The sequence below is a fragment of the Bacillus rossius genome, chromosome 2 (assembly GCF_032445375.1).
Source record: "Bacillus rossius redtenbacheri isolate Brsri chromosome 2, Brsri_v3, whole genome shotgun sequence".
Classification (NCBI taxonomy): domain Eukaryota; kingdom Metazoa; phylum Arthropoda; class Insecta; order Phasmatodea; family Bacillidae; genus Bacillus; species Bacillus rossius.
The window spans coordinates 22642357-22667728 of NC_086331.1; the positions used below are offsets into that span (position 1 = coordinate 22642357).

At 36.6% G+C, this 25372-nt stretch overlaps 2 protein-coding genes across 4 annotated transcripts in view; one reads left to right on the forward strand and one right to left on the reverse strand.

Moving 5' to 3' along the window:
* LOC134529172 (guanine nucleotide-binding protein G(I)/G(S)/G(T) subunit beta-1) overlaps positions 1–14023 on the reverse strand; it is a 106385-nt gene extending 92362 nt beyond the window's left edge. Inside the window, exon 1 of one of the 3 annotated variants that reach the window (XM_063362999.1) lies at positions 13861–14023. The gene's annotated coding sequence lies outside the window, so the exon portion shown is untranslated. The remainder of the gene's footprint in view (positions 1–13860) is intronic. The other 2 variants (XM_063362995.1, XM_063362993.1) reach the window with 2 other exon arrangements.
* Positions 14024–21234: 7211 nt separating this feature from the next.
* LOC134528859 (activity-regulated cytoskeleton-associated protein-like) lies at positions 21235–21828 on the forward strand. Its single transcript, XM_063362526.1, has one exon. The coding sequence runs from the start codon at positions 21235–21237 to the stop codon at positions 21826–21828; it is 594 nt and encodes a 197-aa protein (XP_063218596.1).
* Positions 21829–25372: the final 3544 nt, after the last annotated feature.

Below are 25372 nucleotides of genomic sequence, written 5' to 3' on the forward strand. Positions count from 1 at the left end.
ACTGGAAGTCCCGCTCAGGTACCTGGCAAGCGTCGTGGCCTTGCCTCCTAACACGCCATGTAACAATATAATTTGTTTTTATTTATGTACTTGTCCTGTATTGCCTGCTTATAAAACAATAAATTAAGGTTTAAAAACAGTAAACTTACTGGCTGAATTCTAAAATTTGATACTGGATTCTCATTGGTTGAGAATCACGGAGAGGGGAATGACATCATTGAAGTTGGCCAATGATAATAAATTGAATGGTGGAACGAAGGAAAATATAGTATGTAGAATTGGCAACACCATGGAAAAAAAAATACTAATGATAGTGTGAATTTTGGAGCGATTGTAGCGGTCGGTTGTACGAGAAGGAGTGAATTAATAAGTAGAATTGAATATCATTATAAATTCAATAAATAAGTACACAATAAGCTTTACGTAGGTAATAAGAAATTTATTGGCTATGTGGGGTAATGTGTAGTAGTCACGAGAGAAGAGGAAAGTCGTGTTTATTTAAATTTAAATAATATAATGGTACAATGTAGAGTGAGAATGTGTGGTTGTGATTGTAGTAGTGACCAGAAGTGATTGTTCGTTTTTTACGATAATGAATAAATTAAAAGGAGGAATCGCAAATTGGTGTCAATTTATAATCTACAAGAGAAATAGTGACAGAAAATGATTATTGCCATAATGCTGAGAAAGGTAAGTAGTTTTTTATAGGTTTTAAATGTTTGTAATGTGTAGTTTTATGTGAATTTATTTGATGTGTTAAGTGAGGTGTGTGTTGTTACATTTGCTTTTGTTAGGTGAATCATAAAAGTTATTATGTAATGTAAAATGGTTTGTTTGCCTGTAGGTTAGTAGTGCAATTGTTGAAGCGATATACAAAAAGCGAAAGGTTTAGTGAGTTTAGGTAGGCTAGTAAAAAATTTCCATTTATTACATTTTAGTAAATTATAAGTGGAAGATATTGAAAAGAAAATTAAAATTCTACAAGGTCCAGTTTGTTTTGCAATAGCAGTATTTCATTTGTATGAAATAAGAATTTTTGTGATTACAATTTTGTGATATTATAAAATAGAAAATATGCCTACCCACTCCAGTCTATTTTGTGATAATTGGATTTAAATAATTATCATAATGAAAATTCTACATAATAATTTGATCTGTATTGTAAAGTAGAAAACAGTACCGTCCGGTCTACTCTATTTTGCAATACAAGTATTTAATTTTCTGAAAGTGAGAAGTTTCAAAATAATATTTTCTCAGTATCATGAAGTCCTTACCAATCTATTTTAATTTGTGATACCAATATTTAATTTTTTTAAGTGGACTTTTTAAATAATAATTTATCAGTATCGTTAAGTAGAATATAGTCACACCCATTATATTCTTTTTTGGGTTACTGCAGTATCACAAAATAGACTAGAGCCGAGGGAATTATAGTCTAGTTTACAATATAGAAAAAGCATAATAGTGAAAAAAATTAAATATGCCCAAATCCCCCATATTCCCACGCTTCTCCTGAAAGAAAAGTAGGGGTGGTAATGACGTACACGACGTCATTATTAATGTTGTGGTATCGCAATCTATAATAGTCCCAAATTACTCATTTTCACACAGTGATTGTCACCAAAATAAGAAGTCACCTACTAATTTGTATCATAACCGGAAATATAACAGGATGTATGTACAAAAAAACTACTTTGATTTTAAAGTGAATATCTTGGAAGTTATATCCCAATGTAAGTAAATATCTTTAGGTAGTGCTTAATTGTGAGTTTCATTGAAAAATGGCAATTGGGAAAAGAGTGAGTGTGTGTAGATAGTAAATTTTTTTTTAAATTCCATGCTTGGTTATCAATTTTAAGTTCTTGTTTTTCATTTTTCATCAGTGTTTAGTAGTTGTCAGCCTTGTACAGTTTATAAATCATGATATTGTCAGTAAAGGAATATGTAATGGTAGCTGTTATAGTGTTACAGTGAATTACTATGTGAAATAATGTAACACTGCCTATTATTCTAATATTTCACTGCATTTATTATGCATCACTTAAGATAGACAGACATTAAAGCCTTTCAAATTTCACCATTCAGCATTTCAATTTTACAATTTAACATTTTGGAGCATTTTGACATTCAGTATTTTTATACTATAAAATTCAAGTGTAGAATACAAACAGGATTCATTAGCAAATGTTATTTTCATATGAAACAAAAACACGATCATTGACAACATACTATTGCAGTTGAAATACAAATAAAACACTAAAATTCCATTAAAATTGAAAAAATAAATATTCTGAGTTCACATTGATACGTTTAAAGACAACATAACACACACTTTCAAAGTTTTTTTTTCGTCGTATTCCGGTGGTCTGCAAGCTATATTTGCTAAAATATATTTCACCATTTACACTGTTAGTAGGTGCCCACACATTCTTCAGTGCTGCATCAGCAAACCTGCTACGCTTTAATTTCACAGCAGGGAGTATTTGAAAAACAACTTCCCAGTCGCTTCCAATGCCACTAACTTTTTGGCTGATTTAAACGACAATAATTTAAACCACCATGGTCAAAAACAAATGGTTTTTTAAATTATGTATTTTAAACAAAATATAATAATTTTTTTAATGAAAGGTCTGATTCCACTCGAATAGCAACAAAAGTTAGCTCATTAATGTTTCTGGTGTTTACAGAAAAAAAAAAATTATATACTACTCAAGATATTATTTAAATTATCTATTTAAGTTGTAAATTATACCCAGCTAAATACTCCTATATAATGTAATTATTTGTGAATGTTAGACAATGTGTAAAAAAAAAAAAGGGGGAAAAATTAAAATTATTAAAAAAATATTCCTATTCTGTGGGAATCACCCATTAGATGGAGAATGCTCTTCCTGTGGGGAAATACCCTTTCTCTGGGTAAGTCCCAGTCACATGTGCAGATTTGCTGGACTTCAGTCCTTTGATATAACAACTTTTCTGGTTCAACATGAGTGGCAGAAAGCGGGATGTTGTATGGCTTTCATTTTAATATGCTGACAACCAAAATAACTAATGTAATAAAAAAAGTTTTGTTTAAACCAAAAAAAAACTAGCTTGTTTGGTTTTTAAAATTTTTTTCCAACCCTGGTTTTCAAGAATACTGTCCCATAGCTGGGTGATCCAGCTTGAGAAGAGGAATATTAAAATTGTAAACACATGTTTACTGTTGGGAGTTTTCTTTATGGATTTTATCATGACACTGATGCTTTGTGTTTCACTACCTTCTTTTCCTGTTCTGTTTTTTGACAGAAAATTATTTTTTAAGACTTGGTGACACTCTTGAGCCGACAAAACTTATCAAGTATGTCTTTCTGTTTTCACTGTAACTGGCAACTGCATAACTTGCACATTAAAATGTCACTGTCACTTTGGTAAAATTGTTTATTCTTGTATTGTTTACTCTGTCTTGAAGGAAATAGTATTTTGAACCATTTCTAGAGTAATTCACATTTAGTCAACTGCAGGTCATTCAAAAAATTTTTTTTAGATGTTTGGCTTGGCTAGCTTCCAAAAGACTCAGAATCACTTATGTGGTACACGTAGGTCCATGTTCCTTTACGCTCATGAAAATAGGGAAATAAAAATTGTTTAAACATAACTGGGAAGAAGCTTGTATTATTTAACATTCAAATACACACTTATAGGCACAGCATCTAATATAGTGAAATGTACAGAACAATGTTGCTCTCTCATCAAGGATTGACACACTACACTATTTGTTGTGGTGTATGCAGGAAACGGAATATCGAATCTAATGGCTAGCATACATTAGCTGACTGCGCTGTGGGACATTTTTGTAAATAACGAAAATATTTTAACTGAAGTGTGATTTGAATAAGCATTAGTATGTAGTAAAATCTTGTGGTTATGAGTAAAAACCTGCACAAAAATTATATGCCAGGATTAAATATGTTGCAGTAGTATATTTTACTAACTGTATTTTAGGTTAGTTTTGCCACTTTCTTGTGAAAAGTTGTTTTCACATATTTTTGCAATCATGGAAAATATTCATCTCTATGCATCATACAGGTATTTTACCTATGTAGGTTAACATAGGCATGAGCCATGCTCAGCATTTATATGCTGGCTTGCACAGTTATGACCACACAAAGGAAAGTATTTCTCCATTTGAATAGCTTATTTCAGGAAAAACATAACTTAGTGAACCCTAATTTTTCAGGAAAATTAAAAATATCAATACATTTATAATTGTTGCATGAACATTTGTATATAGTCTGTATGTACTCTCAATCAATCATAATTTAAATTCAACTGAGCTTGAGTTAGAAAAAAAAAATAAAACCATTATTTCACCATTTTTAATTAATAGAAGCTAACCACGGAGAGTTATTTTTTAAAGGTAGGCATAAAACTTAGGTTTTTTTTTCTCACATGAGCTGAGCAGAGGGAACTTTTTTATGCTGCTTAATTAAAAACTATCATAAGTTACTTTTGAAGTCATATTATAACGTCCATGTTGCAAAAATATAGACTCCATGGTAGTCAGCACCATGGAATTTATGTCTATGGATTATGACATTTCATTCACAGAGTTAAAGTTTTTTTTGCTTTAAACTGATTATTATTGATGTTATCAAAGTAAAAATTTCCAGAAAAGATACTGAGATAGAAAAAAGTGTGTGAAAGGTGTAGAAGGGCTCAAATAAAATCAAATCCAGATCAGCTTGCTAATGAATAAGAAAGGGAAAGATGAAATAGAAGAAAACGGAGTAGCGAGGTATGGTCAATTCAAGACCTCACACATTGATCTCAATGTGTACCCACAAAGAACAAAATAGAGAAAGTAAACAGCAATAAGCCATAACAGAAATTTTTTTAGCGAAAACTTACTTTAATGACTGGATGACTATATACTAAGTGAAACAAGTGCGATCAGTTTTAACCATGAAAATTGTAATTCAAAGATATTGAATTCAGAATGCAACAAGAATCTTAAAGCATTTATCAGCTGTTTAAATCAAGCAGAGACTTGCTGGGTCAAATGAAGCAAGAAGATGTAATTTGAGGTATTCCTTGATAAAGTAAGCAAATATAAAGTATACTATAGGTGAGAAGTCAAATCCAGAATAAAGTAAAAAAATACAATAGACTCTTGCTTGCAAAGTTCCAACGTTCCAGCAAATTGATACATCAGTGGAGAAAGACAGCAATAAGAGAGTTCTTGGAAGAAGATGAAAACGGTAAAGTTTTTTCGAGAGAGAAAGATAACGTATTGAAGAACAAATTGGTAAAAAAAAAAAAAAAAAAAAAGGAAGGAAAAAGAGAGGTTTCTTTGTAATAACATCAACAGACTGTATGAAAAGACGGCGGTACGAGAGTAGTTTTGGTTGGCGTAATGAAATGCAATAAAGCATAGTGAAGTCGAGTCTGGATTATTTTTAGCAGTGGAACGGAAAGTGAAGTGTTTCGAAAGTGCATATAACTGGTTGGCAGCCAGAGGGAGATGAAGAGTGTGTACGTTAGGTGAGATGCAAACGTTGCAGAAAAGCGTAGCAGAAGAAAGAGTGATGTACAGTGTAATAAATGTGATGAATGGTTCCATTTTGAATGTGGACGAGTTACAGAGGGACTAGAAAGTTTAGAAAACAAAGACTGGATATGCCAGGTATGTAGTGTATGAGACAGAACACTACTATTTTATGTCAAGTGAATCAAAAAATAATAAATGGTTGCTTGACCATGTTATAAAAAAAGATTTGTTTGTTGACTCCTACACGATTAGAGTATAAAAAGACATTTTAAAATTGTAATTTTTGCATTTGTAAGGGTTTGCGTTAACTTGTATTGCTCGGAACTGGTTAACCCTAGATTGATAAAAAAAAAAAAAAAACAGTTTCTTCAGGAAGATATAGCCATTATTATCTCCAGTATACATTTAAGGAAAATTGTATCCTGAATAGCAAAAATCAACTTAAAAGTTTGACTTTAAAAAGTAAAAATTTTTAATTTTCGAAGGCATATCATTCGCAAAATAAATATATTCTCCATATTACTTTTGAGGGGATGTGTAGCTTCCTTAATGCACCGTATTCTAAAAAATTTCAACCATGAGATTAGCCAGCATATTAAAAAGGTCATTTATTTTTCTGATGAAAGTTTCTGGTCAATATAATAAAAACGTTTAATAACTTGTGTCACTATAAAACCAATTTTCATTTGGAAGCTGAGTTGCATTTTGTTTTTGCTTTGGGTCATGGTAAAAACACTTGTGATGGTGTGGGTGGTACCAAAAAATGAGAGGTTACCAAAGCAAGTCTCCAGCAACTGTACACTAATCATATATTGACACCAGCAGAGACGTTTGAATTTTTTCAAGAACATTTAAAAGGAATCTCTTACAATTACATAAAATGAAAAAACCATTCAACATCACTACAGTAAACTTCTCGATCAATTTGAAAACTCGGTGACAGTTACCCATACAAGGAGTATTCACTGTTTTGTTCCTTTGCCAGAAAGTAACACCTGAAGTGCTTGGTTAATTAACATGCTGCGGAATATTAAATTGTACAAATAAAACTGCACACAAGAGATTTTATTGCATGTTTATATGATGGTTAATGGTGGCTGGCAGAGGTGAACGACAATAGTGATGTAAATAAAGATGTGCTTGTAACATTTAATCATACCACCAAGTAAGGATAGTGTTTCAGAAAAAGGAGAAAGACCAGACTTGCGTGCCCATGAACAATGTTTTAAGGAAACTGAGTGCCTTAAAACTTACAACTACTGGAACGACACATAACATCTCCCCAAAAATAAGTAAAGAAATATCAAAACTTCTTAATGAATACAAATCAAAGTAGAAAATGTTATAGTATATCAATAATTTTATGATATTTAAGTTGTAAATAATACATCAATAATTTTACTTGAAGTTTTAAAAGGTATTAACAATGGTACCCACAGTAAAAACTGTGTTACAAAATAGTGACTATAGAAGCCTCCGTATACTGTGGAACATTTTCAAATTATTAAAGTTCATTAAACCTTTAAAGTGTGCAGAAGCAACTCTTCATGTAAAAAGGTATGTTTAAATGTTATAGGTAGTATAAGTTGAGATTGTACTATAATTTATTAATGATAAGAATAATAATTAGTCAAATCAACGTCATCATTTTCGGCAAAAAAAATACATTTTTATGGGATTTTTTTAAGTCCTCTAACTTGACATGTAGATAAAGCTCAAAGATGAAATTTTTACAGCAGTATAATACAATACAGAGGGTTTATCTGTAAAAATGTTAGATTTTTAAACTTTGTTCCTCTACGACAAATGTGCCACTAGATCAGTAATAACAAAATTACATCTAACAAACTTGGTCACAAAATGGAACAAGGTATTTATCAATTTAAAGAAAAGATTGATGTTTCTGAAAAGTAATTTTTATTATGTTGTTAAACAATTATTGTTTTAGAAGAATTATTTACATTGTAGGAAAAAAGCTAATTTTTATTTGTTTTTAAAGTCATATTTTGCAACTGATATCTACTAAATCAGTAAAATTACCTTAAACTACAACAAGTCTTATTTTTGTCTGAATTCTTGAGTTTCTGGATTATTTGTTTACTGTTAAAATAGACTACCTTAAAGTATTACAAGCAATAAAAATGTTAAAAGATTGTTTTGAAGACTGAGATAGTACATACAGTATTACATAGTTGTAGGTAAATTCAATAGTTATCAATGTGATTTAATTCTTAAAGAAGTGTGCCATAATTAGATTCTAAGATATTTGGTGTTGAACATGAAGTAACAATTAGTATTGATAATTTCCTATGAAATTGTGTATTTTATCAGTACCATGTTATCCTCGTCAGTCCCCTAGAATTAAAATTTAGGAAAATCCACTAACTCACAAATTATTTAAAAAAGTGACTGATCCAATTTAGATCAGTATATTAATTATATTACCAAACTCCTCATATCAAAATACATATAAATTATACTTAAAAACTACATAAACAAAATAGGGTCAAATATTACCAAACTTTAATAGAATCACCAAAATTAGGGTTTCTTTTAATTTTCTGTTTTTGAAAGCCTGGAACTCTTAAAAAAAAAATATATATATATATATATATATATATATATATATCTGTGTTGAAATTTTTTATAAATACAGTGCATTAAGGTAGCTACACATCACCAAAAAATTAATATGGATAATAGATTTATTTTGCTAATGATATGCCTTCGAAAACGGAAACTGTCACTTTTAAAGTCAAACGTTTAGGTTGATTTTTTCTATTTGGGATACAATTTTCCTTAAATGTGTACTGGAGATAATAATGGCTATATCTTCCTGAAGAAACTGTTTTTTTTTATCAATCTAGGGATCACCAGTGGAAACAGCTGAAAACGTTAATATAAGAAATTGGGTTGTAGTTAGATTCTGTGGTAAAAACGGCAAAACTCCAACCTATTTCACTCGTTAAATGATCAATTTAAAAAGTGATGGTCTCCTGTAGCAAAATTCACCAAGGAAGAAGTCACCTTTTAAGGGATTAGTTTAATTTATAAGACAAACACCTAAACACATTTTAATTTAGAAAACTGTGAAGTGTTATTCCAGAATTCAAGCCTTCAAGTATTACATAAGAATTTTACAATTTTAATAGTAAAGATGAATTGATCTCTTTATATTGCCATAATTATTTAAGAAGTGATTTTCTAATCCATTATTTTGTAAGTAGACAAGGTACAATGATTATTAAGACTAATTAAAAAAATTGCACAAGTTCCTTAAAATTGTCTATTTATCTATAAACTATATGTGTAAATAAGAGTAAAAGCACTGATTAGATCAATAGTAAAGACGTTTCCACAATACATTAAATGTTTAGAATTATATTTTTTTTTTGAGAGTATGTACTACTTGTGTTCGTGTTATATATGAGTAAACTCATACTTTCACATTATTAAATTAAGAATAACATTTCATTAAAGTAAATTACTGATTTTATAACTGAATGTGATGATGATGGACTGAAATTATCTTGATTTGTTAACACAATGATTCCTCACTAACCTCAATGGATCGAGCATGTCAGTTCCATATAACCAACGTTAACTCTGTGTATGGAATTTTTTTAAACAACAGTATTTTCCAAACTAAAGAGTGACTATCTTTACCATACTAGGCCTATGTACGCTTTAAAGGAACAACTATACTACAGTTCCATGCCATTAAATGCAAAATCTGACACAAGTTACAAAATAATTTGATAATGACCCAGCAGGTAGTAAACAAACATACTATTTTAGAAATTTTAAATTTTCCAAATAAGCCCGTCATCCAGAACTACTGCAAAATTGATTTCAATGTTTAATTCCAAGTTGCTATTGTTCTTAAACTTTTTGACTCATACTTGCTGTGATTATTCTGCAAGTCATGACTATCATAGACTAGTGTTGTGTTGTCTCCATTACATCGAAGTTTGGTAAGGTCAATATATTTCAAAATATGTTACAAGCCTTTTTAAACTATTCAAATTTCTGCCAAAGCATTTTAAATCCCACGTGCATTGCACAAACAAATCTGCATTAGAGCAACATCAAAAAATAAACAAATTATTGCTTAAAACTACTCTTGTAATCATAATACACAAAATTTAAAAAACACAGGAACTAAAAAAATTAATTAAGAACAAATAAATATTAATAACATTTTGTTTTACATTTCCGTCACTCTCCTTGCCAGACCAAAAGTGGAATGGACACAAAAGGGTACACCAATCTACCTGCAATGTTTTATCTCTTGTATTAAATATTTGATTAAACAAGGCGAGACAATGGATAAAACACTGAAGGTAAGTTCATGTTACCTAAAACCTGATGCTCCAAGAGGAAGAGTCACAACAATTTCCCACATCGTTCCCCTGTAATATTTCTTATACTATTTCTTGCATGGTTTGTACCCTCTTGTGCAAACAAATTAATAAGTTTTATTCGCCTTCACCACTATCACAATACCTCAAGAAAATAACAATATTAAATGTTGCTGACCTAGCCAACCTTCAGCCCAATTTTTAAAAATTTGAATTGTGGCTAAATTTTTACACAATTTTACAGTATTTTAAATGTGCTTACCTAACCTGACCAACCTTCCAAAAAGTTTATAATATTTTTAATTAACCTAACCAAAACCTTTCATAAAATTTTTCCATTTTTTAAATGTTGCTGATCTCACCTTACCAACCTTTCTACTCATAATTTTCACCATAATGTATGAAAATAGGAGAGGTAAGACGCGAAAGATGCTACACTTGCTTGAACATTTTGGCCATAACAGTTTTCCATCATTTGAGTTTCAAAACTTAGCTTTGTGAAATCATACTACATGGTAACACCAGATAAGTGGGGCTTCTGCTAAATAAAGTTATAGAAATCTAAAAACTGTACTAACAACTTTCAATAGTTATTAGCAATCTTTCTGTGAAAGAGCATTGTGATTCTTCAAGTAGTTTGCAAAAGTTTACCATTTTAACAGTTTGTTAACTTAGGTACATAGGTAATTACATATTGCAGAAAAGATAACTATCAAGGAGAGCCTCTTTTCCGTAAAACAATAAAAAATTTCAAAATGCTTTTGTTTACTTTACGACATGCAAGTAGCTTACCATTTTAATTAGTGGTTAGATCAGGTTTTCTACATTAAAAATACTGTGAAATCACATGTACTGTTAAACAATTCCATAAAATTTTTAGCGTGGTTAATAAAAACCGTAACAACCATTCTAACCTATTTACAATACACATACCTAACATAACAAACTGCCAAAACAGTAAACTAGTAAAAGTATCACAATGCCCTGTCACCGAATAGTTACGGAAACTATAGAAAGTAAGTTATTCCCTTTTTGTGATTTTTAAAATTTGGTAAATATCTTATGTCGCTGTTTTCCCGCAAAGTTAAAATAAAATTAAGAAAATACCATTTTCCAACACTAGAGGCGTACGTGTATTCACCCTGAAAATAGCATTAATATATAGGTAATAGTTCATGAGAAATTACACTTTCAACATGCATTACAATTATCTGTGCATGGACGGTGCCACCACAATTTATTTTTAACCTATACTGGTTTCTGTGTTTATTTTGGAGAGCTTCAGTCAACCAGTCAACAGTGGTAGGTATTGTTTTATAATAAAATTAGTAAGTTAATATGACGGCATATTGCAGTTGTATGGAAATATTAATAATGTTTATACTTTCTGTTCGTTGGTTGTTTGTTCAAATGTCATTAAATTAAGAAAGGTTTTTTTTTTTTTTTTACTTTCATTTACAGTAGTGTTTTGAATCACATATTAACAAAGGATTGCAACGTTACTTTAGCGACGTAAAAAATAATTTAAAATTTTGTGGATGGTTGATTGAGTTACTTAGCGACATTGAAAATACTGTGAAATTGTGTTACTTTACGTTAATGGCGTTAAAAATACATAATAATATTGTTGACGGTTGGTTGGGTAAGTAAAACTACATTAAAAATATTGTGAAATCATGTGAAGGGTTGGTTAGGTCAGGATAGCCCATCTTAAATTGGTAATTCCTAAGCAACCATAATAAATATATTATAGTTTTTTTTAATGTAGCTACACTAACCCGACCAACCATTCAAAATGTTTGAAAGAATTTTTAATGTAGCTAACCTTAGCTAATTGACCATTCATAACATTCTAATAAAGTTCATCAAAACAAACACACAACCCAACACGGATAAACAAAGGCGGCGTGAGCTGCGATGCACAGGTTTTGAAATGTGAAATACCTAACTGTGATTTCTAAGAAACTAGTTGTAATTCATTAATGCTGTTTCCAAGGTAAATACAGGAACATCTTTAGTGTTGCAAAATTGTATTTTCATTATTTTATTTTTACTTTGCTGAAAAACAGTGACATAAGATATTTACCTAAAAATTTTCTAGCGTGAAGCCCCACTTATCTGGTGTTAACAAAAATTGTTAGGTATGACATAAAAACTACTGAAACTAATACAGCATCTTTCATTTTATATCAATGCACCTTCAAAATTTTAATCAGTAAATATATTATTCTCAAACCTTTGACACAATAGGTTATCATCAGATATGTGTATTTAACATGCCACAATTAAAATACCGGATGAAACACACACCTAAACAATAAAACATTTCTAAAACAAATAACGTGCATTTCACAAGGATGCTTTTACAGTATCATCACATTATGTAAAACTACTCAAAAACACCATTCTCCGATTTAAGTTTTTTTTTTTTTTTTGAAAAGGGCCTACTTTAGAAAATCACCCCACAAATTAATAGCCCTATGTACGATATCATTACCCGAGACAAAATTAGTTAACAGTAGCATGTTCGTGGAAGGTTATATTATCTGCAATGAATATTTGGAATAAGACATTCGCATGTTATTTGAAATGTGGATTTTGCGAGCAGTTAATAAATTGCAAAGGTTAAGGTCGGTAATGTTACTTTGTATATCATGGTATTGGTGATTGATTTCATTGATATATTTTCGATAATTTTTGCAGTTGTTGCTGATTCTTACAAAAAGAAAGGTGTTGGTTGAGTTGGGTCAGCTACATTAATAAAGGATATATAATACATATAGAATATTATTGTAGCTGACCTAACAAACTGTTCACACAAATTTACAGTATTTTCAATGTAGCTAAACCAACCAAAAACTAAAACAGTAAAATTATTATAATAACAAAACATGGTTTTACAATATGATAAAAAAAAATTCAGGAAGTACAAAAAATAATTTTGGATTTGTACTTGCTTTTTTAGATAAACCTTCTTACTAGATAATAACACATAACATTGTCCTTGTTAATTTTTTTATAAAAGTTTTTAACTACACGATTACCCAAGAGAAAATTTTTTTTTGTAAGGATTTGCATAACAGCTATGCACAAAAGCTTCAGGTGACGTGACATCCAAGATTGTAATGGTATCTTAAATACTTGTAAAATAACTTAGTGTTGATAAACTTGAGCCAGGCCAGGATGATGGGACTGAACTAACGACCTTCACCATAAAGTGTGACATGTTATCATTAACTGCGACCTAGGATCCTTTTTGCTTACATATATTTAGTTGACGTCAACCTCTACACTCTACACATGCAGTTCAATCATTAAATTTGCAATTAAATAAAAGCATTTTTGTTCTAAATAATACCTTATTCTGCATAATTGACAACACTTTCAATCATTCATAAATGCATACATCATGATTGGTATGGCCTGCTTAACTAAATGAGTATATTTTTAATTTATAAAGACCAAGTGGTAGATGTCAAACATTATAACGCTTCTTGATAATAAATTAACAAAGTAAATCTACAAAGATTAGAGGCAACAGTAATGAACATATTAGTCACTACACGAAAATCTACAGTAACTTCAAAATGTCAAAACACCACTTACTCAAACAGTTACACATTACTTAAAGCCAATCTGGGTTAAAATAAACTGAAATATATGTGCAAAAAGTAAATTACAGAACAATAAACATACTAATAGTAACAAATCAGCTGAAAACATCTTCAGTGTAGACGACCACCACCCGTCAATACTTCTATGCAGTGAACACTCATTCTAACGTATAGAGCTTGCATTAATGTTGAAAGCATTTACGTAGTTATACGAAATGTCCCAATGTTCCCGTACAAAACATTACAAACTATTACACATTCTACTTCACTATCACTAGTAGACTGCGTAGCCTTTTACTCGCGCACCAAATACACAATAAACCTCAATTTAGTAATTTTAAATTTTTGAACATACCTTAAAATGAGGCGCTGAAAATAGATGCAGGCCAGGGACTCATACAACAAACCTGAAATCTATAATGTTTATGTAAAATTCTTTTTCTAAAATCTATTTACAATTTAATAACAGTCAGGGTGCGGCCTCCCTCCACTATCCACTGCAAACCCCGTAGCAAAATGACGTCACTATTAAGCTGTTAAGTGCTACACATAAAATTATATTAATAATTTTGAAATGACTTATAATTTACAATATGAAAAAATTAAGAAAAAGTATTTCTCAATATCTAAAATAAAAATTAAGTGTTAAGTATTCTTAACGATCAATTATTAAAAAAATGCATGAAAAAATATTTAACTATTGGAAAAATAAAATAAATAATTTCGGAGCAATAATTAGGAAAAATTGTAAACTCACTCTCATCGACTAGGTACTGTAAAAACTGTAATATAAATTATAGTAGCCATCATGGCCACATAGAGGTGCCGAGGCTATGAGGCAGGAAGAAGAAGGTAGAGTAAAGATGGAGATGTATCGTGTGGAATAGAGAATAAAGGTGTGAACATAAAGAAATAAAAAAAAAACACTTAAGACTTAAGCTTTAATTTTAAAGCAGTGCACTCAATAAATTTATTGACTTTTAAAATTATTTTAACTACAGAAATATAACTTGAAACTGAGAACTGCCTTATTGGATTCCATAATTTCATGACCACTTGATATTTGAAATGTTCCTTATTATAAAGCCTACCGCATGTAAGACACTGTGGGTGGTTTTTCAAGCATTTCGGGTAAGGTAGTGAACAAGCACTGCTGTTATGGGATGCAACTATACCCTAACTCACGGGCCATATTCCAGAACATGTTCATAATGAATCCTAGTAAGTAACCAAATCGGCAAATGTTTTAATAAAATATGACCTGCGCGAGTCTATATACTGTTTTCAATGCATTCTCACGGCCGTTTCGCAACCATCGATACAAATGATACGACACAGATACTAGCAACCCATACAGCACACAATGTTTCAGTAACATGTCTGTGATATTGCAGTACCTAACATTACTATGTTTCGAATAGATTACATTTCATCTGTCATGTTTCTGGAATATTTCATAAACATTTCATTGGACACATAGTACTCATGTCTATAAATGAAGTTTCAGATACATTTCAGCAAGATTCGTTTGGCAATATTACATTGTGGTTGATTCTGAAATGTATCTGAGACATTATATTGAAACTTCCCATCATGCATGTTGGCACTGAAGTTTAGAAATCTTCTTCTTTGTGTATTATTTTTTGTTTTGGCGCAGTATTTTGGTACTTGGATTTTTATATGTGGTGAATAAATTGTAAGTTTGAACATTATTTATTTCATGTTAGTTTACTATTTTTTGTTTTTACTTTCGCACTTAAGCAAGTACCGGTATAGAAACAATCTTTTATGCGTCTTCGAAATGTGTAAAGCTGTAGGTTAAGGAATGTCTTTTTTTGTCGGTATGCTTATTATGCTCAAACATTCCCGTGCCATATTTATATGTGCGCTGTTTTCAGTCTGATTTTTAATTTATGTGATGCATTAACAGGATATTCGCGATTTAATAAAATTGCTAAAGCATCTAACAAGTTTTCTACTTACTGTAGCTATGCCGCTATATGGTCGTTGACTGTAGAACACGAATGCTAATGTATGGGTTAGTCCCTTTAATGTTATATTTAGTTAAAAATCACAAATATAGGCTTATAGGTTCCTAAATATTTTGGTTTTAATAGCATTTGATTAAACCAATTTATTTTATTCAGTTATCACCTTCGGGCTTTTATAATATACTTAAGTAAATATATTTCATAACCTATAATATGTAGTTAAGGGTAATTTATGTTTATTTACTGTGCACAACACATAAATTAATTATGTTGTGTTTATTTTAATATGAATATTGAAGTGTTTAATTTGAAATAATTTACAATTCTACTGGTAAAGTAATTATTTTTATTATGTTCCGCACTCTGTAGTACTTACATCGTATGTTGTAGGCCTACGTATTACTATTAACGGAAATTTAATAAAGCCTGCTATTATATCTGGCTTGTCATAAATGTAATTTATTGTAAGTGAATGCACTAGGCCTACACATATAATTAGACAGCGGTTTCATTAATTGCCATTTCGCTTAACAAAGTTATTTCTGCAATCTGGCCTTCATTTTATTGGTGGGCTGGAATTGCAGCGCAAAATAATTGAAATAAATTTTGTCCTTTACCGCAGAGAAAAGGTACACGTCTTCGAGTTGTGTTGTACTAAGCATAAGCATCATTGGTATTTCTATTTAAATTATTTTTTCTTATGCTAAATTATGGTAGTAACCAAGTATGTTTGATTTGGAGAGTTTGACAAAACCTAATTCCATCCATAATATGACAATAAAGGAAACACATTTACTTAATGATGATTTATTAGATTACATGTGTATAGTTATGTAGTGGTAGCAATTTAAATAATGAAAATAAACATTAAATGTGCACTACAAAGGATACTATTGAGAATCTGCTCAAAAAATTACTATAAATTTTAGAGTATTATTGCACAAAAATATGGGCTGAATTGTAATGATGTAACATCACAGGCACTGTTCACACAGACACTTATTAGGAAATCATTAGGATTTAAATTTAAGTTTTCTTTTAAAACTTTGCTTAAAATGTGTTATTATACAATGTCATGGGCCTCTTTGCATTAACCAGACACCATTAAATTGATTATTAGGAATGTAAATAGCATGTTAAGAAATTACCAGTGAAGAAGTATTCCTGCTTAATAAGTTTGAAAAAAAATGCATAGGTTGCAATACCAATTTGTCCCTTTTAAGATGCTTTCAGTTTTTAAATTTATCATTGGCATCAGAAACTTTTTTTTTCTGTTTGCATGGTAATTTAAAAACAAATAATGTAACAACTTAGTGTCTACATGTTTAAAAATCTCACATACATGTCATAATTGACCTGAAACAAGTTAAAAATAATTGTTTTTTCTTCTCTTTTTTTTCAGCAAAAATCTCCAAGAACATCTGCATAGAGAGTCAGTTAAAAATTTCATGTATTGTATACATAATATATATATAGTTTTTTTTATTAAAGTCTACTTCTCAGACTACGTTGTTATTTGTTATTGAAAATACCCCTTTTCATCTTTGCCTCTATTGTTAAGTATTCAAATGGAAAGAACCTGGTTTGACCTGGTGTGGCTTTCTGATTATGGTTATACATGGTTCTTAACTTACTTCAGGTGCATTCTTGGCTGGTTTCATAACATAGATCATAGAAGTTACAATCCAAAACCCTATTGTCTGTTTGAATAAGTTTCTCTATCTCTAATGACTTCATTGTTGACGAGTTAGGCCAAACTTCTATTTTGTACAAAGTATAACTCGCCATGCATATTATTTTAAAATTTTGTACTGCATATTACAAAATTATTTATATTATTTGTTTACAATAAATTTGTGATCTCATTTGAATATAGTTTGTGTGGAAGTACTGTTGTGTTAATATTATTTTGTGTATTTACTTTGAAAATTTGGATTTTAGAGACCCTATATACTATTGCCATATTGTATTTGTTGTTTTATCCTTAGGCTATTTAGTCAATTTGGTAGTATTAAAATACACATATAAAACCTAGCTTAATCCACGAACTTTAGGTAGATTAACATGCTATCTATAGAAAAAATTAAGGAAACCAGATTTTTTATGGACTGCCACTATTGTATCTTCAGCAAGTCACTGGCCACTCAATGTTAGGGAAGCTGGATCAATTTGAGCTCTTGTCTGATACAATAAGTCTTTCAATTAGGGAAAGTGACATTGCAATGTTAAAGAGTATTTCTCATTGCACATTTGTTTCATTCCCATTTATATTCCACTACTACACCACCATCTCACTTCATTTAGGCTGGTCAGACAAGTTTTTCGTTTAGTGAGGACAGCCGATTCCAGTCCAGTCTCATTTATGTTGAGCTTGTGTGAAATGGAAAACAATATGTCTATTATTAAGCTATATTATGAATTTGTATTAAGACTGCATTGTTTCATATTTAGACCCTCTGTAAATTAGTATATGTGTGTTTAAGAAGAAAAATACATTAATTATAACATAAAATTGTTACATGTCTTTTGAGGGTTTTCAAGCACACATTTTTTCTTGCAAATAACCAAATCACAAGCACCAGCCATATATACTATAGCATTAAATAAGGAGAACAGTACATCACAATTCGAGCACAGGTCAAGTCTCATGGCTGTTCATTATGTTAATACCGGTTTCCTGTGCAACATAGAAGTAGGAATTTTCTATAATAATATGTTAGTGTATTGGATGTAGGTATATTAGATTTTTAATTTCTATAACATTTGTTTGAGGTTGAATGCAATTTTTTTTCTTGTGTGTATCAAGTATTTTAAGTTAATGTAATACCACATGATAATCTAGACCACTGATACCGTACACAATAACAGTGCCGTGAATTTTGAGAATGTCAACATCTGGAATGCAATAGAAAACCACACCCAAATTCTCAAGATATTGTTCAAATACAGATAAAGACATCGATGGACAAGTGCTTATTTATGATACTCAAAAAAAAAACTTGCAGTGGCCATAACACATTGGGTTGTGAAAATTGTATTTTAAAATGCTCAGTAATCATGTCTCCTATGCAAGTGGGGTTTGGTTGTTATGGATTAAGTAAATATTAGCATACTTTCTGTGCTGAGCATAAGGAGATCAAATCCAGATAGCTTGGGGAGCCTCAATTTAATTTATTCATTACAAGATGACATTGTCATTGTATTTAATAATGGAACCTTTGTGCATTAGCTTGTCCCTTTTTCCCCATGTACTGATATAGATGCATGCCTGCCTGCCACTATATCACATTCAAATTCCCCATTAAAATAAAATGCAATGGACAGGAACCATGGACACCAGTGCTGGGCTTCCTATGACATTCATGTAAGTTTCATTCACTTTGCAAGCATACTGAAGACTTATTTAAATTTTACTTTTTATATATATATATAAATTTAGCTCAGTAGGGTGGAGAATATGGTTTCATTAATTTACATGAATTGTTGGATTTTGTCGGCAGGCCTTTTTAATCTTACATTAGAAATTATAAGTTGGTTTTTCAGCTATTGTACAAGCCAAATTATTAAGTAATATAATCAATTATCATTACATTAAAAATGACAAAAATTTACATTCTATGCCCTACCAGAGCACATCTTTAAAATAATTTCAAACAAAATAATATGACAATATCTATTTTTTTTATATAATCAAAAAATGACACATTACTAAGGACAAGCAAAACTTGACGAAAACAAGAAGATACGAACAAGATCATATCAATCCACCGATTAACACTTTCTAAGGGAGTGGTCAAGGGGCATTATGCAAAAAGTGATCAAGAGGAAGTGTACGAGGGCATGCTGTGATGAATTGGAACACAGTCACTGCACTTCACTGCAACTAGCTGACCAATGCAGCTGTAACATTATGGTATCTGTTAAAGTGCAATACTCTTTTAAATTATAAATATACCCTCAGTCATCCTAATTTCAAGAGGTATTTTAGGTCACATGATACATTTTATACGTATTTCAGAACATTTATGGAAATATTTCGGTTAAATGTTTCAGAAATATTGATGGGACATTAGTGGAAACATTTCAGAAACATTACCATTTGTTGTTGCAGGGAGGTTTCATTGAAATATTTCACAGGGCGGACATTTTGACGTTTCTGAAATATATCCGAGATGTTTCAGGTAGGTTGCGAAATGTTTCAAACATGTTACAATGTTTCAAAAGTTATATTTCTGAAACATATCTGTAACATTTTGTGCTGTATGGGAATAGCTGCGCTATCGCACAAAAAATAGAATGAGCTATTCTAATTTTCCAAAACTTTTAAAGTTGTGATTATTACTTGGTACAACCATTTAAATTGACGTTGTACCGCCTGTGACAGTGAAGCCCGGTCTCCACCCCGCCAGTACCTTACCCCGCTGCGAGACCGTACCCCTAGCCTAGCCTATGCAGGCTGACGCTGCCCCCCCCCCCCCTCTTAGGCCAGCCGCGGTTAACAGCAGTCGAAAACGGGTCATCAACTAGGAAGACGTGCCGTTCCCCGCGTTTCCCCTTCGTTCAAAAACCGTCAAGTAATTACGTGCGTGTGTTCATTGTGTTCAGACACCATATAGCCTAGGAGCTTAGTAGTGCACGCTGGGGCCGACGACCCACCACAACAACGGCTAGACGCTTTAAGACTAGCCTGGCACCCTCCCGGAGAACAAACACTTCAACAGAGTCACCAGAAACTACTAGGCTCACCCCGGGTATCGAGTTCAAGACCCCAGGTGATGGCATTTGGCGCCCATGCGTGTGACAAAAATGAATAATTCCAGTGTTTTTCCGCGATCCGCCTACACCAAGGAAACCAGTGAGCGTGAAACGGCCGTCTCGTGCGTGTGAAGGAATTGGGGTTAGACAGGCAGGCGCGACCAGGACAGCGGACAAAGGGCCCCCTCCCTTTCACTTCTGGACATTCCAAAGGAGCGAGACCGACCTCCCCCTTCCACCAGCCGGAGCTAACGCTCTTCTCTTTGTGCGACCGTCCGGGCAGCTGCCCACACCCCTCCCCACGCATCAACCCCGACCCCTCCTTTACGGCCCACCCTGCTTCTCCCACCAGCCGAAGTTATCGCTCTACTCTTTGTGCGGTCGTCCGGGCAGCGGCCTACCGCACCACCCCTCCCTCTTGTGCGCGCGCACGAGTCCTCATCCCGACTACACCAAACATCACCGGACATTATGTGTGAATTTATTTTATATTGGTAAAAATTTTTACGTGATCTAATCCTTCTAAATTATATTAGCTACACCAAATCAACTGACACCTACCAGTGACGTCAACAACACAATTGCTCACAGGTAAAATGTTACCACACATTTCAACCACAGTCTGTGCAAACTGCTACCTACCTAGGGGCATGGACCTATTAACAGGGACACTACCGTGGCATAACACATGCCGATGCGCACCCGACACCTTAAAATTCCCGATCAAGCGGGAAACAGTAAAGTCCACATGGGAAATACAATCGAATCCTGTGTGGCCAGGGAAGGATGAAGCGGGGCTACCACCAACTACACCGCCTGCCCTAGTGACCATAGCACCAATCACGCACACCGTCACGGGGAACCCATCAGATAAAATAGAAACAACAGAGTGTGCAAACTGCGCACAGCGCGAGCAGAAGCCAAGGCAGACACGGGAACACACATCGCTGACCGACCTGAGCGCCACATGGGGGGCACCGCGAATGGTGACGAACACGGGTAGAGCAACACTACCGGAGTTCAGTGGACTGCCGCAGGAGAACCCGGGCGAGTTTCTACGGCAATGCGAGGTGCGCCTAGCGAGGGCGGGAATACCACCTGATGAATGGGCAGAACGTGCGAGTGAGCAGCTGCGGGGCGTGGCACGTCACTGGTGGAGCCTCTGGGGCCAGTTCGGAATGCTGTGGCCGGAGTTCACCACCAAGTTCATGCAGCGTTTTGACACAGGAGAGGCGGTGGTACAGTGTACCTCCCAATTTTACGGGAGACAACAGCGAGACGGGGAACCAGTGGAGCAGTTTGTCGCCCACAAACTGCAGCTGTTTCGGCGGATCATGCCGAACACAGAACCAACGGCAGCGCTGCCGACTGTCACCACCCTGCTGCGTGATGAGCTTCAGCCCTTCCTCCGCTGCTACCGACACACCTCGGTAGAAGACTATGTGCAACAGGCAGTGGCCACTGAAAGAAACCTCCAGATGACGTGGCACCGAAACCCATCAATGACAGAACGGGGGTACCACAGGCTAGGCGTTACCGGGCGCACCAGTGACCAACCACCAAGCCAGGCCGAGTGAGCCTCAACCATCACCCAGGCGGCAGAGGGCCATCGAGGATGCACTGGCGTCACGCCAGAGCACCACGCAGCCAGGCCGCCGGGACAACCAGTCGCAACGCAACCATGAGCAGCCACCTCAGTGCCAACGGGGTTGCGCCACTGGAGCATATCACTGGCACAGTGAATGCCCACTTACCCCACCACCACGCCAGCAGCAGACAGTGCCACAGTCGGGAAATGGACCACCGGGGGTGCGGGACTGAGGGGCCCACCCCCCGCGAGAATGGCACCACCTGCCGCAACTCCCTTCTCGACACCACCTGCCGCAACTCCCTTCTCGGCACCACCTGCCGCAACTCCCTTCTCGGCACCACCTGCCGCAACTCCCTTCTCGACACCACCTGCCGCAACTCCCTTCTCGGCACCACCTGCCGCAACTCCCTTCTCGGCACCACCTGCCGCAACTCCCTTCTCGGCACCACCTGCCGCAACTCCCTTCTCGGCACCACCTGCCGCAACTCCCTTCTCGGCACCACCTGCCGCAATTCCCTTCTCGGCACAACCTGCCGCAACTCCCTTCTCGGCACCACCTGCCGCAACTGCCTTCTCGGCACCACCTGCCGCAACTCCCTTCTCGGCACCACCTGCCGCAACTCCCTTCTCGGCACCACCTGCCGCAATTCCCTTCTCGGCACCACCTGCCGCAACTCCCTTCTCGGCACCACCTGCCGCACCTCAGCCAGGGCACCACCTGCTGCAACCTTACTCTTGGCACCACCAGCCACACCACCAGCAGTGCTACTGGCACCATCCTTACCAACGGCATCACCGGCCACAGGGCCAATGCCCTCAAAGCCCCCTGCACCACCACCTATCGGGATGATGCCAGGTACCACACCGACGCTGGGCCAACTGTTCCGGCCACACAACCACCTGCTGCGCATCCCGGTGGAGGTGAATGGCCAGCCGACGGCGGCACTGGTCGACACAGGTGCGAGCCATGTGTTTGTCGCCCCAAGCCTGGTACCCCCGGGAGCACTTCAACCCCACCGCGCCGAGCTGCGCCTTGCGACCACTACACGGCCAGGGATGACAGTGGGTCAAGCCAAACTCCAGGTAAGCCTTTGGGAAATGTCAACCACAGTTCTTGCACTTGTTGTGGAGGACCTACATGAGGACCTCGTATTAGGACAGCCCTGGCTAGCAGAGCATGATGCTGTGGTAAAGCTGAAGGCTGCACGAGTCCACGTGGGAACCCGGGAGCGATACACAGTGTATGCCACGGGGTTCGCACCCGAACCACCTCGCGAACCGCTTACACTGGTGCAACTGCATCACGATGTACCCCCGCAGCATCAGGCAGCTGTGGAAAAGGTGCTGCAAGAGAGGCAGGATGTGTTTGCACTCGCCAACCCCCTGCAACGCACCACAGTGGCGGAGCATCGTATCCCAACCATGCATGATCAACCTATTCATGAACCACCCAGGGGATATGGCTTCCGAGAGCAGAGCGCCATCAGAGAGCAGGTATCAGAAATGTTACGGGATGGCGTCATCGAGCCCTCCAAAAGCCATTATAATTCATGTGTGGTGTTGGCCCCGAAAAAGGGCGGCTCGCTGCGTTTTTGTGTGGACTTCCGGCCCCTGAACGCCATCACCATCAGCTCACCTCCGCCCCAGATCAGTGTTGAGGCCGCCATCGCAGGCCTAGGACGAGCCAAAGTGTTCAGCACGCTTGACCTCAAGGCTGGCTATTGGCAGGTGCCCATACGGCCTGGGGACGGAGGTAAAACTGCTTTTACAACACCAGATGGGCGGCGCTTCCAATTCAGGGCCATGCCATTCGGCTTAAAGTGCGCGCCAGCTACCTTCCAGGAGATGATGACACGGGTGCTAGAGGGGTATGTGGGACAGATTGCCATAGCCTACCTCGATGATGTCATCGTGTTTTCCGAGACATGGGAGGACCACATCCGCCACCTTGCCCTCGTCCTAGAGCGGCTCGCGACACATCACCTAACAGCAGCCCCAGCCAAGTGTCATATCGGAGCACTCGAAGTCGAGTTCTTAGGGCACTTGGTGGATGCGGCAGGCAACAGCCCACAACCAGTCCACCTGCGGAAAATCGCGGAGGCTGAGGTGCCGAGGACCCGCAAACAGCTACAACGTTTCGTGGGACTCGTTAACTGGTTAAGGAGCTATATACCGAACTTTTCAAATATCATTGTTCCACTCACAGACCTTTTGTCACCACGGTTGCGCTACAGGTGGGATGCGATCGCACAAAATGCCTTTGACCACATTAAGGCTGCATTCACAAGCTGCCACACATTGGCACGGGTGGACCCAGAGCGCCGCCTGTACCTGCAAACCGATGTCAGTGCACTAGGGGTGGGAGCTGTGCTTTTCCATCTGGACCAGAATGGAGACCGACAAGTCATCGACTATGCGAGTGCGAAGTTCGGCTCGGCAGAGTGTCGTTACCACAGTAACGAGCAGGAGTGCCTGGCTGTCGTGTGGGCCGTGAAGAAGTACCGCCCATACCTGGAAGGAAAACCATTCACGCTCCACACCGACAACAGGTGCCTGACCTGGCTGCACACCATGCAGGGGAGGAAGGGCAAGCTGATCCGGTGGGCATTGTTCCTGCAATCTTTTGACTTTGAAGTCGAACACGTCCCCGGAACAGACAACCAGCTGCCCGACCTTCTGTCTCGCGAGCCAGACGAGAACAGCGAGCTAGCCGACCATGAAGACTGGGAGGATATGCTGCCACCCAGCCACCAAAACAGGCAAGCCCAACCAGATGCAACATGCACGCGGATTACAGCTGATGCCCAGGAAGACAACGTATCACCGAGTACAGCAGCCAATGTCCACCACCGAGTTTTAGAAGCCCAAGGGACGTCACCAGAGGCCGATCGACGGCGCCAACAGGCGACGATGGGGGAACATGACACCTGGTGTGTACGAGACGGGACCGTGTGGTGCCGTACACCTGGACACCAAGTGGACTGGAAGATGTACGTACCACCTGAAGCCCGGGAAGCTGTACTACGGTTCTACCATGACCACGAACTAGCCGGCCATCCTGGCACCGACCAGACGAAGTGGGCTGTTTGCCAATATTACCACTGGCCCGGGGTCACCAGCGATGTACGCGAGTACGTGCGCGAATGTCAAGTCTGTCAATCACGGAAGGCACGACGGCGAGATGGGGAGGAGCAGCAGCGGCCACGGGAACCCACCACAGCCTTACAGACAATAGCGCTGGATGTGATGGGCCCATATCCACGAACACCGTGGGGGAACAGGTTCTTGCTTGTAGTAACTGACCTGTTCACCCGGTGGACGGAGGCCTATCCCTGTCGAAATGTGCGAGCCGCCACCATCACCAAGATCCTGGCACAAGAGTTCTTGCCGCGCTGGGGCTACCCGCAGTCAGCCCTCTCCGACAATGGCAGCCAGTTCTTGGGCCGACAGTGGAGGACTTGGTGCGACGACCACCACATACAGCACCACACCACACCCGCATACCACCCGCGGGCAAACCCCACCGAACG